We start from the raw sequence: 17,190 nt of genomic DNA on the forward strand, positions 1-17,190 counted from the left end.
TGTCTGTAGTAAAACAGTTTTTGAAGTCCACATCATTTGTTCCAAAAACTTAGTTTTGTGAATAAGTTTGTAGAGGACTGATTTTTTTTCTTTTTTTTAATTCTTTTTTTAAAATCAAAGTTGCTGTTATTGAAAGCAAGAAAATGGATAATATTTTTCTTGTTAAATTTATAGCACCCAGAAGTGTGTAAGGTATGTCATTCTGCAAGTGTAGTACTGCTTACCTGCCCAAGTTGCTTCAGAGTTTGTTTTCGTTGAAAGTTTCCAGTTATAACAGTGTAGTTCTGCCTGTGTAATTACAGCTCAAGGTATGTAGTCTAAGGACTGTGGTAAGATGCGAGTTTGACTGAAAAGTAGCCTCTATTCTGCAACTTGGTAAAGATTCTGCGATTCTGCTGTGTTCATGAGAAAATCATGTTCAGTTGTTCCTTTGTCCCAGTCTTAGAAATACCTTCCTCTGCTTTTCCCCTTTCCTGCTTTAGAGCATGCTGCTGTTTGATAGAAGTAAATGTTCCTACCCAAAGCGAAGGCACCAAGTAAATTGAAATCATAGCACTGCAGTAAGCACGGGATTGAATATTTGCTGAGGGTAAGGTGCAATCTGGCATATTTCTGAAAGACTAGGGAGCACTTTTGACACCATCTCTGGAACATGCCACAGATGAGCTGCTGCAGTACACCTATTTCTCAACACTTCACTTGCTGGAAGATGTTTGGTATCCTCTCCAAAACCAGCAGACTTACCTGCTTGAAGCAGAATTTTTTTCAGGAGGGAGAGTCCTTGCGGCTGGCTTGCCTGCCTTTATTTCCAGTTGGTGCTACCTTCCTCGGTAGGGTTTTAGCTTGTGAAACATGGAACATCTTTACATTGGTCTCTGTTTTTGACAGAGGTGGGGGAATGAGAGTGTGAAAGTGCAGATTTCTCACCTTGGCTTGCCATGTGTCAGAACAGAAACCGATTTGTTCCATTTTGTCCCTCCAGTGTCTTGACTCTTTGACGACTTCCGTGCCAAGCTGCCAAACGTGTTTCCTTTTTCAGTTTTGCTACGTAAAAATTTTAGGGAGGAAGATGGATATGTCACACCTGTCTGTTGGTCTGCAGTTAACATGCCTTGACAAATAAGCCTGTGCAAGATTTTGCCAGTGCAAAAGCAGCGAGGGCATCATGAACAGGATTCTGAGAAATCATTTGTCTAATGCTGGGATCTGTCAGTGTGCTTTTCCCATCTTTTGTTACAGAAATAAATTCTTCTTATTATTGGTGAATAAGTTGATGGACGATTCTAAAGTGTTGACAGCTCCTATTTTGATAGCTGACTCTTATTTCATGAACCTTAAATTGTTGTTCTTATATAGTAAGAATCTGTGAAGTTAAGATTTCTGTGTAATTTAACCATACTTTCAACCTTGTTAAAGATAGCATTTAAGACCAAAATACGTATTCAAGTTTAAAAGGATTGTGCTTAACGACATATCAATTCCTTAGTAACAGATATTGTGAAAATGGGACAGGAGAAAAATATATTGCTCTTATTTGCTCTCCAGGCTCTTATTTTATTGATTTTTTTGTTTGCCTGCATGTGCTTCTTTTCTAGAGTTTTAGAATGCCAAGGCCTGCCCATCGTGAACGGGCAATGCGATCCCTATGCCACAGTTACCTTAGCAGGACCATCCAGGCAAGTACTGCAAGTATAAGAACGTTTTACAACAATGGTTTGTTTCCTTCGTCATTAGAACCTTGTGTTCTCAGATAGACAGAGGGTTTAGACACCGCTAAAATACACAAGTGCTTGTGTGTGCATGTATGAACCAGTGAATTATACTAGAGTAAGTAATTTGAGGCTTGTTTCAGTTTTGATTTATGTAAAGGTCTGAATAATGTTTAAATAATCTGAATATCTTGGAGTATTTAATTTCTGGTTAGGTTTAATTTGTGCAGCTTCTTGCCTAGCAATTGGAGGCCAGTTTTTAAGCAAGGTTATTGCCCAGTTGTTTTTTTTTTTGGGGGGGGTGGGTGGGTGAAGAAGGCGGAATACCTCAGCATCTTGCAGAATATACATGTTTGTGTTTGAATACTTTGGGATCTTTTCCACTTTCAAAGTGTGGCAAATTAATGTATATGTGGAACGCTGTAGGTGACTCAGTCCTGTAATATGAACTATGCAGACATAATACTGGGGATAAAACTGTGTAAAGAGATTTAAGTAATTAGATGATATGGTACAATCGGTATTCTAAAGTACTTTTCAGTTTAAACTTGGGATTAAATTTTTGTGTTATGTTATAAAACTTCTCGTGCTGTTGGATGTCACTATTTTGTTTTTGCTGATCTGGAGAGTCATTCTGTATGTTTGTGCCCTGTTAGAAATAAAACAGCTCTGCTATGAGCTCAAAGAATCACATTTGTAGCACAGGTGAATCAGTACTTTACAATACTTTATTGAAAATACTATAAATAAGACTCATTCTTGACAAATACTTGACCTGCATACTGAGGAGTCTTTGAGACTGGTCTACAGTCTTCATCTTTTCTAGATGTGTTGTCTTATCCCCCATAATGAGCTGCATATTCAAGTTGTACACTTTGATGTTTTAAGCGTGTAACTTGTTTCAGATGGTATAGATGAATATTGTTGGTACTTTAAGGTCTTTTTTTTGAGTGACTGCTGCATCCTTGAATGTCCAAATCTACCTCTCCTTGTCTGATCCCCACAAGTCCTGATATTGTACAACTCCTGATAATGTAGAACAGTTCATCTCCCTTCAAAATATAGACCGTGGTTGTTTTGGTGGTAGCAGGGGGAGAAGGCTTGCCTCCCGTCTTCAGTGAGCAGCATGCAGCTTATTCCCGTCCACTGCTTTGTTATTGCCCAGTAGTTACGCCTGCCTTAATCATCTCCCATTCTACATAGCACTTCCCAGTCCCCTCCCTGAAGGGCTTATCAGTAAAGAGGTTGATTGGCAAGCGTTACTGACGAGGTGGGGTATGCAGTCAGCCCTATGTCCTGGAGGCGATTAGGCTCTCTTATCTCTCAGCTCCTCCTAGGAACAGAGAGATGTTTTTAATCTCTAAATCATTCTCCGCTCTGGATTTTTCAATGCCTCTCCTTCTGGAGTAGGAAAGCTGCTTTATGCCATTGCATTTTATGCAATGCCAAGCATAAAAACGTCAACAGATGTGCTGCTGTTTATTGTGTAATTTGTACTTATAGAGCCTAGACACTTCTCAACCAGAACTCATTCTGTGCCTGTATCATAGACAGGAAAAGGGTGTATGTCGGTGGCTGGCTCATTCAAGTCACACAGGAAGTCTTTGGCAGCACTGGGAATTAAACCCAGCTTTGCTTAGCCACTGTAAGAGAATACATGGAGTTGTCTGGTCAGTTTAACCAGTTCTAAGCAATATAAGCAGCTTTGCTGCATGAGAAATGAGGGATAAATTCTGGGATGAGATGATTAGTAGGTCAGTTTTCCACGTGGTTATTTCATCTCTCCATCTGTGTCTGCTTTATCTATACCCTCTTATTACTGCTGAGCTGTAGGGGAAATTTGGTGACGCAAGAAGTTGTAGAGCTTTTCGATTGTACGTAACTAGGGCAAAACAAGCATTAGGTTCATAACATTTGGAAATCATCAAACAGCTGTTTGGCTGGCCTGTGTGAAATACATTGGCTGGCTTTAGCTCAATACCGAGCAGTTAGTATTAGTCTTTATTCTAAAATGCAGACACAAGAGGATGATACTGTCTATAGAGGAATGAATGGGCACCACTGAACTTTGTCAGGCCTATTGCCCCGTTAGAGGTCTGAGGGAGGTCTGCCATGCACCATTCGTACCTACCTAAAAACAGAAATTGGAGACTTCTGCTCAGGACCTTTCATAGTAGTTCAACAGCATAACGTTTACTAGGAGCTGTTGGGGCTGCAGAAAGAAGGGTGAGAAGGAGGAGAGATATATGATACACCAATAAAGATATGAGTTTTAAATCTTATAAAAAGTAGGGTTTGGATTAAAAAAAGTTTGAAGTGCTTCTGTGCCAAATTGTTTATTTGAAGAACCCCTTCACTCTTACTGAGAGAATCATTCCGTATTTTTGATTATTTAACACCATTGAAAAGCATTCATTAATTCCTCATGCCAAGATTACAAAAAGTAAAACACAAATACTTGTGTCAGCCCTCATCTATCTCCTGTGCTTCTAGGGTTGAGGACAACTTTAGTCACGTCAGGACTGAAAACATCCCCCAAATATTGCTGCTCAGAGCCCCCTTCCTGCCCCCTTGCTGTGCACAGATGTGAGACTGTCAGATGGAGCAAGTGACAGAATCAGGGTTCAGGATGCCAGTTTAAGAGGGAATAACAAACTGCAAATACTTACACTTTAGAGAAACAGGCATGCAGTGAATCCCTCTCTTCAATATCTGTGAGTGTGTTTGCCTTGCTGTGCTAGAGCCACCTGGCACTCTGATTTTATCAAATAAATCAAATGTGTGACTCTTTCCTTGTTCCTCAGTGAATCTGTTCTAGGATCACACTTCTGCTAATGTTATTTCTTATACTTTTTTTCTTTCCTTAATTCAGATCGGAAGCCAAAAAGACTAAAGTTAAAAAGAAGACCAACAATCCACATTTTGATGAAGTGTTTTATTTTGAGGTTGGTATTTCAAAGGAACGGGTGATAAGCTGAAATACTACACTGTAGATAGTTGGCACAGCAGCCTGCCCCATGTTATGCCAGCTGTCTTCTTTGAAGGCTGTTTCAAAGCATAGTGCAGAACGCAGAAGTATCCAGGATCAGACTAGCTGTCTACTGAGGCAGCAGTATGTTGCTTCAGCCCAGGTGCTCAAAGGAAAAGCTTCTAGCCACTTCTGAGCATCAGACTTTTCATTCGCCTATAACTCAGCCCAGGCAGTTTTGAGAAAGGATAGATAAGAGCAGGATTTCTTATTATTATTATTACTTTTTATTATTTATTTATTTAGCTCGTGTTGTTCTTTCTAGCCTGTGTTTTTCTACCTTGTCTTCCCCAGTCAGTGGGAGGAAGGTTGTCTCGTAGGAATATTAAAATGTTGAAAACAGTAGAAAGAAAGCACATTCAAAACTGGATATTTCAGCTGTGTACTATTCTGCTGCAATACCAGCGCCTTTTCTCCAAGTGGGTGAAGCCCCTGCAACTTTACGTAGCATACAACAAGTCCTGTTAAGACAAAGCATAACTCATAAGTGCTCCTTTTCTTTTCTTTTCTTTTCTTTTTTTTCTGGCAAGAGTAGCAGTAACTGTGGTGTGTTCTGCGTGTGTGTTTGTTTATGGCTTTATAGCTTGGATACCTCTTGAAACTTTTCATTGTGTCTTCTAAAGTTTGTGCATCTTTCTCTTTTCTTTTCGTCTTGGCCATTTTAGTCCTGGTCTACACTTAGTGGGGCTATTTAATTAGATATCTCAAAAACATATCTGGCATAACTAGTTGATGAAAAGCCAGAGTAGTACAATGCAGTTGGCATACTGTTGAAAAGCCCTGTCTGCCTTTATATATTGAATCATTCAGGTCACATCTGCACTAAAAGTTGGTAGCTAAAGTCCTACTTGTGTAGGAATGGTACTTAAGGATGTGATTTTTAGAGCAAATTCACCAGCACATAGCAGGAAGGAGCCACAGAGAGGAGAGCCGTGCAGCCATACAACTGCTGTTGCATCATGCTGATCCAAAGTGCACATAGCATTCTGGGCAGTGCCAGTGCAGGAGCTAATTGCTTTCTTCCCCGCTGCCATCTACCATCTTTACCTAGAAGCTGGACAGTTATACCAAAATCTGAAGTCAGTCATACCAGCAAAAATGTGCTCATGTTGGTGTACTGTTGTACCTGTTCCTCAACCCCAAATATAAGCTGTTTGTTGGCAGAAGTGCTCTCCTGCTGCCCTAAGCCGTGGAAGCTGAGGTTTGGCCAGGGTAGCTTTCTAGAGTAATCTTTGCTGTGGTAGTCCAGCAAATCTTTCTAGGGTATAACTTCACTGCAGACTTAACCACGGCTAGCGGCGAGCCTCTATCCGTGCCTGACTCCATGGGCCTGCAGCCCTGCTGGTGCTGCATGGGCACGGCTGGCAGGAGAGAGATCCCGTGGCTCTGAGTAGTGAACCTGCGCCAAGGTGCCCTGTGGTTTTACTCAGGGCTGTCCAGGAAATTAGTTTCTCACCTGGCCCAGAGCTGCTGCCTTTGGTGGTGACACACGAGTGATGCTATATGTAAATAAGCTAAAATGGGCTTCCTCGTTCCTAGCATAGGCAGTTCTGGAGGTATCTGACTGTGAGAGCTTTTTAATGAGAATGTAATCTAGGAATTTGGTCTGCAAACCACAAAGCTTTACCTGTCTGATTCCTCTGCCCTCTGTGCCTTGCAGAAACAGAGACAACAAATTGAGTATTTAAACACTGAACTTGGCAGCCCATGGCAGATTGTGAGGAAGAATGAGAGAAAAAGGAAGCACCTGCTAGCTGGAATTATGGAAGGGGGCTGGAGGCTTGCTTAGCTTGCCTTTTTGCTAAAAGCCAGGTTGCATGCAAGGATCAGCGGAAGCAAAACCTGAGCTCAAGCCCATGCCCCAGCTCTTCTGCTAACTCAGAGTAAAAGGTTTTCTGTGTGGTAAGAACAGAGCTGGGACCGTGTCTGAATCAGCAGGAACTCTGCTACAAAACTGTATCCGCAGTGTGGGCAGCGGTCATCATAGATTTATGTCACTTTTCGAGAGTGGTTAGTACATACCTAGCTAAATGTCTCTAGGGAATGAGGTTCAGGACAACTGCTATGACTGGGAAATATATTCAGTAATGAGACATAGGCAGCCTTGTGGTTGATGCAGGCTAGCAGAGTGCTCTGATTCCTGTAGAGCTGCATAGATTCATGCTGTTGACAGAGGTGTCATTTGCCACTTCCAAACAGCTTCATCAGCTTCCCTGCAGTCTGCTAGCCCAGTGACTGGCCGTGGATCCAAGGAGGAAACTCTGTAAAAGTCAGTGTATAGGTGCTTTCCTTTCTACAACAAAAAGTCGCATAGGTTTAGTTTTCTAAGCAGAAAATAGCTCATCATTGGTTTGTGAAATCTAAGTGCTCATTAGAAGGGTGGAACAAGTGAAACTTGCACCTGAGGGTTGGGACCATTTCCACCACTATCCAGCTGCAGTGCTGCGAAGAGGCTCAGAGGTCTGTATGCAGCTACAGGAAAATTCCCCTCTTATGGGAACTGAGCAAGGTAAGTGCCTAGGACCCCTTTGCAAACTCACATGTACTGAACAAATTCTTAGCAGCTGGTAAGGGACTTGGCAGTTTTGCCTGAATAAAGGCAACAGTATAGCTGTGTTGTGCCCTCATAGCTGTCACCTACCATTTAACAGTAATTTCAGCACTGTAGGCTAAGAATTCCCTAATATCAAATTCCATCCTTAGTACTGACGGACATCATACAACTACCTTTTTAGGAATACAGCTCTTGAGCATTTAAATTAATCTGCACACTGAGCAGGCATACAGATACAGAGGCCTTGTACATGCAGACTCCAGCAAAGCTTCTCAGAAAAGTGTTTACTAGAAAGGTTGTGCCGTAAGTAACACTTGAGTGGACAAAAAAAGTTCCAGCACATGTATTACAGCTAATAAAAATTTTGTAAGTTAGCTTCTTTATTCAAAATTACCCTATTAGCTTCACAATAGTAGTAGGAAATAAGTCATTTTCAGTTATGTAGGGTAATTTCTTGAAGCCATAATGAAGATAGTTGCAAGGTTAGGTAAGGAAACTTATGCTGAGCTCCTGAAATTGTAGGATGTTTTAAAATCACCATGCTCTTGGGCTTACAGGTGCATTTGAGTCAATTCTAAATTAGAGGGTTTGGTCTCCAGTGCTGCCTAGTACCTTTTAGGTGTTACGTATCACCTCAAAAATGGTGCTTGTTCACAAAAAAAGGCTATGTTCAGTGTCACATCCTGAGGATACTCTTCTGGTTCCTTTCTTCCTGTGCAGCTAAATCTTTGCTTGCCTTGTTTGTACCATCTGGTGTACAATGTAAAACTAAGAAGTTAAGTTTACAATAAAAGCTACTTTTCGTGAGTGGGAAGTATTAAGCCACAAGAGTATTTTAAACCTATAATACAGTTGCGCAATAGTGTGTGCAACCAAGAGCTGAGCCCACACATTATATGTGCTTGTGTTTGATCAGTTTCTGCTGTGGTTTCGGCTGGGTGGGGTAGCATTTTTCTCAAGTTTCTGATGCACTAATCAAAAATATAGCCATCAAAGTCTTTTTTCTTTTTTTTATCATGCTAGAAAACAAATTTTAAGAAATGTTTGCATAAGAACTTTCTCTTCTCTGGTGCTCTTCACTTGCAGCTATCTTTCCATGTCTTCCTGTCTATGCTTTGCTGTTTATCAATGTTGTAAATGTGGTTGGTGAGAAGAAAAGCTGAACTATGGACCTGATTCTACATTCTCATATGCATAACAGTCTAGCATCTCTTGGAAAATTGATCTACTTGGTGTTTTGTGTGGGTACGATTAACTGACATCCAAGATATCAGAACAGGCAGAACTTCCTGGTTTTAATTGGATCCACTGTAAAATGTTGTTTGGAGGGGTTTGTTGTTTTGTTTTGTTTTTTTTTTAATCGTCTCAGAGTGCCTCAGGGCATCTGTTGTAAGACTGTACTTCAAGCCACTTATTAATTGGTCTTTTTTCCCCCGGATAGATTCTAAAGTAAAAAGTAAATGGTATGCCTTTGCATGACTTTCTTTTGACAACGTGCACTCAAAGTGCCATAGTAATATTGAAGATCCCCTTTTTCTGGTTAAAGAAAGTATAGAGTATGATATGAGTATAGAGTTATGTAACCACTTCTGAGTAGTGAGGATTCTATTTAGTCAACAGGTTTATTCACATGCGTGAATGTTTTCAGAATCAGGACTGAAGTTACTGCTGATAGTCAAAGACTGCAATCTGCCAGAGCTTTGTACAAGTAACAGAGAAATTCTTTTGTATCAAATCAATTTGTTAAAGATTTCTCCTTTTTGCTAGGTTACAAGACCCAGTAGCTACAACAAGAAATCCCATTTTGATATTGAAGATGTTGATGAAGTTGACAAAATGGAGATCAGGTAATATCCAACATTTTGTAGAAATTAGCTTTTCTTCCAGAGTTTTGTAACTTTATAGTAGACTGAGTTTTCAAAGTGGCAAGCGTGGTTTTACTTCTGACAAATGAGGATGAGTCTTTGTCACTTTGTCTGTAGACTTCCAGAGTCCTGTAGATGATATCTGAATACACGTGACAGTTCCACTGTGGGAGAGATCCTAATTATTTTCCTCGGTCTCCTGTGTGAATTGCTAATATGCTGTTGTCACTAAATGTAGCCTTTTATTTCTGGGCTCCCCTTCCCTTCCTCCCTCAGTTCCCCAAGATAGCCTAGAAGTTATGGGATACTCTCAATGTGAAGAATCTATTTTCTTTCATCCCTTCATTTTAGCAACCTATATGGAGGTCCTCTTTCCCTGATAGGAAACTCTTGAGCTCAGAGTTTCTCTGGGGCTGAGGCAGTTTCTCTTCCTTTTTGCATGTCAGAATTTAACCCCTTCTTGCAAGGTTGGGTATGACACATGGGAAATCCACTGCACAGGAAAGCAGCAGCTCTGATTTCAAAAACAAAACAACCTCCAGCGCGCACGCACTTACTGCTGTTTTAAAACCTGCTGGAGCCTCTCAACAGTGTCTTTAGGGATAGGTGAATAGAAGAACTGGAGAGACACAACAGAAGGTGCAAAACTTAGAGGTATTGCATGCATGATATCATCACATGCATTGAAACTTAGAGATCTGGGCCATCTGGTGAGCTGTATGCATCACAAGTGAAGACTGCTGTGTCCGTATCAAGAAGTGTGATATTTCGCCTCTTCTTTCTGCTAGGACTTGGAGGAAGAAAGGTTGAAGGAGAATGGTTGCTACCCCCTCTGCCTCTTTCTCCACATGTGTTCCCTCTGAGAGGCAGTGAGGGCTTATTTCTCAAAACATTCTCTTGTCTCTTCAGAAGCACAATTGGCAGTAAGGGAAAGAGAGGAGACCAGGAAGAGAAGACTATACTTATCGCAACAAGCAAGATGCATTTATGTTAGTGAATGAATGGATGCAGCCTGCCATGTTATTCTCTACTAAGACTGACTCTCAGCAAGCGGTTCATGTAGCTTATTACTATAGGAACACAGCAGTGCATGACCATTAGTAGATTTGCCTTTGCCAGGGCTCTGCAAGATGGGAAAACGAAATTATTCCTATTTGAGAGACACAAGAGACATGTTTCTTGGAAAAATATCTCCATCAGGCAATGCAGAGGTAGCTGATTTAAGGGCAACCTGCGACTGATTTCATAGGAGAGCTAGAAATCTCAGGCTTGATGCCATGGTAACATGGTTGTATTAGTATGAGGACTGTGCCAGATGACCTAGTACGAGCTCCGGACTAGTATTTCTGCATGGCTTTGCATAGTGTAGACAGGTAGTAAATAACGTGTCCCATATTCCACAGGATATATGTGTTGGAGCAGGCAATTGCACAAGATTCCCAATCCAGTCTTCTAGACTGGAATGCCATTATTTTTAAAGAATCCCCTATTGCAAGGGTGATGTTAGATGCTCACTGGATCAGCGGTCTTGGAACTGACACCTGCGTTCAAATATTCCACACTTGTAAACTGCTGTTCCGGGCAGCCCATTGACAAAGCTATAGCTTTGGTAGAATTCAGGACATGTTTTCAGACCTGTCTTTGTAAGCATGATGCCCAGTCGTACGCTGATTTTTAAATGAAAGCTAGGATTCTCTGTTGGCTCTGTGACCCTTGGAAGGGGAGCCTTAACATTGGTGGACAGTGTTCACACATTGCTAAATATTTCAGTGTATTCTTTCTTTGCACTGCTGGACTGAATAAAATTATACAGTGGTTTTGATTTACTTAAGTGATTTCTGGACAAAGGACTGGCTACAATGATGATGCGTATGTAATTGAATTTCAAAAAAATCTCTTTCTTTCCTTGAGAGTATGGTAAAGGGGAAAAGTTTGTGAAGAGACTTGTGAAGAGAACATATGGGGAAAAAGATTAAGCACTTAAGTAATAATGGAAAGCAGATAAAGGGTTAGTTTTGTTTGGGCAAACTCTTTGTTCAGAGATTTTTGTCCCATATAGGACAGTGGTTTTTTTCCCATCCTGGGTTCCCCTTCCACCCCCCCCCCCCCCCCCTCACTTCCTTGAGTCTGTTTAGTCAGGGTTAGATTACCCTCATGCCCTCTGGATGGATCATGTTTTTGTCTTGAGAAGGATACCGTTCCACAGGGTATGGAGGAGTCTTGGAAAATCTCTCATGGATTTTCTCTAAAGCAATGAAAGGTTTCTCTTTTTGCGTGGGTGTAGGAAGTTGCAGGCAGGGCATATCAGCACTTGGGACCAGATGTTCTGGGGAAATCCATTCTCTCTCCTCCCCCTCTCCCTCCTCTGCTGTTCTTTCTCCTTTCTGTGGCTAAAGGAACTTTAACTTAGTAGTGAAGACTCTTGTTATGCTTCCTATCAGCCTGATCATTTTTAAAGTTGCACTTGACACAATTTTGCTTTTTAAAAAGCTCAAGGACAATAATCTTACTGGAATTACTATGCATTTTTATGCTGCCTTATCCTTCACACTCCAAGTACACAAAACAATGGTTTCAACACTTTGCGTGCCTGGCTTGTTTACTGTGTAGTGCAAGAGCTACTTGAGTTGTTAGCTCCTCTCCTACAGATTGTTTGTATTGATTTTATCTATAACTTAATTTGATGTGGGAGCATTCTCTTTGAAAGTGTGTAAGGCTGTATATATTTGAATCTATTGTTGCTAGTGAGTATCTTGACAGAATTTGGATAAGCTAGAAACCAGTAGCCTATAAATACTCAGTAAACTGTAAGTTTGACCACATATAAATAAGCTTCTCGAGACTCGTCCTCTCCTGAATCTGCTTTGAGTCATCTGAATTAGAGTCAGCAGGATAGTAGTTGACCAAATATGGAGAAAAGGGAGAGGAGGTAGAATTTGCATAGAAAAATTTTCCTTTTTTGGAATTATTGCCCTACAAAAATACTGTCAAAATATCAGAGTTTGAAAAACTTAAAGCAGCAGGCATACAGTGTGAGCTGATGGTATGTCTAGCATATGAAACTTGATGTGTGAGACACTGTTGAGAGACAGAGCTCAGAGGATTTAGAAGTGATGTCCTTTGCATTCATATAAGGTAGAACTAACCTTTAGAAGGACTATCAGCCTTCGTTCCTTAACAAGCCTACTGTGAATTGCTTGGGACTAGGAAGGTGGTGTAAATGTGTCCATAATTGGATGACTTTCCACTTTATCTAAATTAAATTTACTATTCTCTCAAAAATCCTCCGTAGTTGAAAACCTGTATTTTTCCCTTGTATGCATGTTCCCCAAAGTTTCAGGTGCGTTCAGATTGTCACTTGATTAGTTGTGAAATTCTCAACTGAGCTTGTTCTAAAATAAAAGTGCTTACCAGAGGAAACCCTAAAGCGTATACAGAAATGTCTGTCCTAGAGTTTGAAACATGAACATTATTCTTTATCTACAAGTGTCAACTAGTACTACTAATTTGAATCTCAGCATTTTGTTTTATGTCCTACAATCAAAGAACACAAAGGAGAGGAAGTATCAGCTAGAGATACATACTAGAGCTTCCCAAAGGTGAGGGACTGAGTGCTGGAAGTTATGTAGGCTTCAGTCAGTACACAGTTAAACTATTACACAGAGTGGTAAAAGTGTCTTAAGGTTTCTGAGTATCCGTGCAGAACTGGTTTAGGTGCAGTAAAGTTCATAAGCTTGACACAGTAAATCTTCCTAGATTCAAAAACACCAGGAAAGAGTATGTGGACATTCACTCTGACTCTGTAAGGGCTCCCACTTCACTTCTAATAATCCTTAATTAGACTCAGGCTGAAAATATGGAGTCCTGAAGATACCTCTGCATATTTTTTTCCCCGGTATCAGGGTTTCCAAAGTCATCTGAATCATTATCAATATGGACTGTGGAAAATTGATTATACAGATGTGGAAAGGGCAGTCTGTGAGATTTTTCTCTGTTTCATGGAATGAATTGTAGAGGTCCAGAAATCTAAGGTTGTCCCTGATGGCTTGGAAACCAATCTAGTACATTTTTGGAACTTTCCAACTCACATGTTTGAGCGGGGAGAAAAACACAAAATTGAAGACAAAGTTTTGTTTTGTTTTCTTTTCTTTTCTTTTTTATGAATTCATGTTAATTATTTGTTTTATTACAGAGTTGATCTTTGGAATGCCAGCAACTTGAAGTTCGGGGATGAGTTTCTAGGAGAACTGAGACTTCCTTTGAAATTTCTCCGACAGTCTAGTTCATATGAAGCATGGTATTTGACGTGTTTCTTTTGGAGTATAGTTGAAAATATATGTCTGCTATGAAACCTTAGGAATAACTACTGCTATATGATAAAGTTTAAATGGATTCAATTTATATCTAATTTTTTAAGCAAGCCCAAATAATCTTAGTAAATATAAGATCAAGAAGTTTTGATAATATGATTGGAGATTTCAGTTTGCCTTTGTATATTGCATGTGGGAGTTCTAATGCATTGGCTTTTCCTATTTTTTACTGTAATTCAGCAGCAGTGCCATAGTTTTCTTACTATATGGTATTTCATATCATAGCTACATAAATTTTTATGACCAGAACTCCCCATGTTACAGTTGGTGCAAAATAGACCGGTAAACTTAATTCAAAGATCTGATTCGGAACTTCATACATAAACTTTCAGCATAACATACATACAACATGACATAACATACATAAAGTTTCAACATAAACTTCCTGTCTTATTTTTGCTTGTCAGGTATTTCCTGCAGCCCAGAGATAATGGTAACAAGTCACTGAAACCTGATGACCTTGGTTCCTTAAGGTTAAATGTGGTTTACACTGAGGACCATGTTTTTTCCTCAGACTATTACAGTCCACTTAGAGATCTCCTGCTAAAATCTGCAGATGTTGAGGTAATTTGCTTGCGCTGCTTGTTGTTGATCAGCTGCTTGCTGCTGATCATCTTCACAAGGGTCTCCCTAAATGTTTGTCACTATCTAGCTGGCACCATAGCTCTTCACCATAGACCTCACCTTCTTCCTTTAACCATCTGAGGGTTTTGTTAAGCTGTGCGTATCCCTCATGTTTGTTTTCAGTCCTTGCAGAAAATATCTTTATCTGTATGCAGTATGGTGGATGAAGGCACACCCAGGAACAGCAGTGGTTATGACAGCCACGTATTCTCCATGGCTTTCTAATTTTATATTTGAAAATCCAAAGTAAACTTCAGTCTGAATTGGTTTTCCTTTACTGGAAAGAAACAGGTTTACCTGCACAATTAAAACAAACAAAAAACTGATCCTGAAATGTCAGGTGGTTGGGCCAGGTCTGCCATTGTGTATATTTTTGGCAGTTGTAATAATGCTGCTATTTTTTCAGTGTAAGACCTGAGTTCTGTTATGATTGTGGCTTGAAAATGGGAAAGTTTAGAGTTCTTCATTTGCTTCCCAGGCAGCAGTGATGTTCAGTGAAAAGATAGCTATTAAAAATGAGGAAAAGATTGTATTGTAATAGTTTTTAAATTGCTGCCCTCTTGTGATCAAAACTTACGACCAAGGGAAAAAAATAGAAGGTAAGGCACAGCCATGTTACGTACTGGCATGTTTGGGTAATTGGCCACCGCAACTGTTATGTGGTCTTCTGCGTTAAGGAGCTGACGGGAAGGAAAGGAAATGCTGCTTGTTCTAGAAAGACCTCTCAAAGTTCTTATTTATCTCCACTGTTCAGCCTGTTTCAGCATCAGCTGCACACATTTTGGGTGAAGTTTGCAGAGAAAAACAGGAAGCGGCCATACCTCTTGTCAGGCTTTTCTTACACTATGGCAGAATTGTGCCTTTCATAAGTGCCATTGCGAATGCTGAAGTGAAGAGAACTCAGTAAGTACCAGCAAACCAATTGCTATTCAACGTACCTTCTCAGTGTTGGCTAGTTTTAGGATCTTGCACTCAGTTTCTAGAATTTTATGTGATTTCAAAAGAAACTGTTGGAGTTCCTGTTCCTCCCAGCTGAGTGTCAGAGTACTTTATAAATGCATTCAGTGCTCTGAAGATCTGGTGAGTTTAAATTTTAGGAGGACTTCCCGTAATATTTTGCTAGGTCTACTTGCAAGATTGTTGTAAGGTCTGAGAGCAGGTCTCAGTGTTCTCAATCTTGGTTGTATTTGGTAATTGTAAAATCCTATATTACTTTCAGCTGTTCATATGAAAACATTTCAACTTTATGGTGTGCTAATAAACCATCTAATGGTAAGTGCTTGCTGAATTTATTGAAAAACAAGTGGCGAGTTTCTTCCTAAAGATGAATTTTTCAGGCAAGCTGTATTCAGTCTTTCCACTGAGATGGCTGAAGAGCAAAGACTGGATTGGATCTGGCAGTGGATGGCAGAAAACATAATCTTTTTTCTGGTCACTTTTATCTAAGTCCCTGGCTTGACTTACTATCCTGTTGACATTTTTGCAGTGTAAGACCTAGCATTCAGGACAGGCAGGTCCTTAGTAGTGTTTGTTGCCGTAAGCCTGGTGACTAGGTAGTCATGCTCTTGACTGGGAGCAGAGGAGTGACAGATACTGACTCTAAAGTAACAGCTTTCCTCAGTACAAAATAAAGGCTGTGTGTGGGCTGGCTTTTTTCAGAGCGTCTAAGGGATAGAGCATTTTCCTTCCTGTAGGTAGGTGTGTTTTTCTGTGCTGCAAGTTGGCTGAAGCGTTCTGGTTAATGCAGCGTGAGGAAAGGTGTTCCCTAGTCAGTAGTGTTCCTGTGATAAGACAGCAAAGGTAGTGTTTGTTTTCAGGGCTCTCTGGCACTTCTAACAGGCAGGGAGTTTACTTCGCTTTATAAAGCGAAGTCATGACTCCAACAGAGGAATTCATCCTGTTCTTCATTGCTTGTAAATAGGTACAACTGGTAAAGTAAAAACAACAGGAAAGACGTTTGTTACTGTATGTGCAAGAGCACGCAAATGACTTTATATCCAGGTTTGAAATACTGTCTATGGGCATGGTTTTGATCATATAGGTTTAGACAGGGTAGCTGATTATGTACTTGTCTGCATAAATTGCTATACAAATAATTGCAGGTGCAAAACTAATACGAAATTACTTGCATTCTCAAAATGCAGTAGCAAAAAAAGCACATGTGACGGTGCGGATAACTAAAGCTTAGCAAAAGCTGTGGCCGTGCCTAGTAGCAGAAAAATTGTGTGCGAGTGGCCCGTGCAGAAAGATGCAAGTCTCTGCATGGCATCAGGTATCCACAAGATTCCCAATGCAGGATTGGGATATGCACTATATTGAATAGTATTATTATAGGACAGTGCTGTAGGTCACCTAGAAAAGATGGCTGTGTCATTGGAGCCAATCTTTTCATATCCCTCCTAGCTTTCCCTCCTACTCCTTTTGTAAGATAAGGGGGTAGGTCACATGTAATGTAAACATGTAGCATGTAAAAGCAGGTGCGTTTTCCCCCGTTTATATTGTAAAACCCTTTGATCTGAGCCCGCACGTTGCCCTCTTTTTGCATGGTGCACTGAGGCTTCTACACACTGCCTTAATACAAAAAAGATGTCACTACCAAAATCTTTGGACTTACCATACTGCTTGTCTGTTAGGACCTGGAAGTGCACTAAATGCTATGTACCTGCATTTAATGGCAGGCTGGATTCAAAGGAAGTTTTTGTCTGTGTGTTCAAAACCAGACTTCCATCACCTTTCACTGCTTCTTTTATTTCCATGTGTTAGCAGCGTATTTACAAAGAGACTAAATTACAGAAAACTGTTCACTTCCAGAGATCCAAACACCATTTTCAGAGGGAACTCATTAACTTCCAAGTGCATTGACGAGACCATGAAACTGGCAGGGATGCATTATCTGCAAGTTACACTAAAGCCGATCATAGATGAGGTAAGAGCAGTGTAGAATGTTTATTTGGTAACAGTCACTGTAAAAGGCCTTAAGGGAGCAGATACTGTATATTCCTTCCCATTTTAAGATGACTTGGTGGGATTAATATGTAAG

General features: G+C 40.4%; 1 protein-coding gene across 3 annotated transcripts in view; it reads left to right on the forward strand.

Moving 5' to 3' along the window:
• RASA3 (RAS p21 protein activator 3) overlaps positions 1–17,190 on the forward strand; it is a 187,326-nt gene that overhangs the window by 150,726 nt on the left and 19,410 nt on the right. For all 3 annotated transcript variants that reach the window (XM_068926036.1, XM_068926047.1, XM_068926026.1), the window contains 7 exons: positions 1,596–1,676; positions 4,582–4,654; positions 9,059–9,138; positions 13,349–13,453; positions 13,934–14,090; positions 14,905–15,053; positions 16,962–17,076. In XM_068926036.1, coding sequence (XP_068782137.1) covers positions 1,596–1,676; positions 4,582–4,654; positions 9,059–9,138; positions 13,349–13,453; positions 13,934–14,090; positions 14,905–15,053; positions 16,962–17,076 — 760 coding nt within the window. The remainder of the gene's footprint in view (positions 1–1,595; positions 1,677–4,581; positions 4,655–9,058; positions 9,139–13,348; positions 13,454–13,933; positions 14,091–14,904; positions 15,054–16,961; positions 17,077–17,190) is intronic.

The sequence above is a fragment of the Struthio camelus genome, chromosome 1 (genome assembly GCF_040807025.1).
Source record: "Struthio camelus isolate bStrCam1 chromosome 1, bStrCam1.hap1, whole genome shotgun sequence".
In the NCBI taxonomy this organism is placed as follows: Eukaryota; Metazoa; Chordata; class Aves; order Struthioniformes; family Struthionidae; genus Struthio; species Struthio camelus.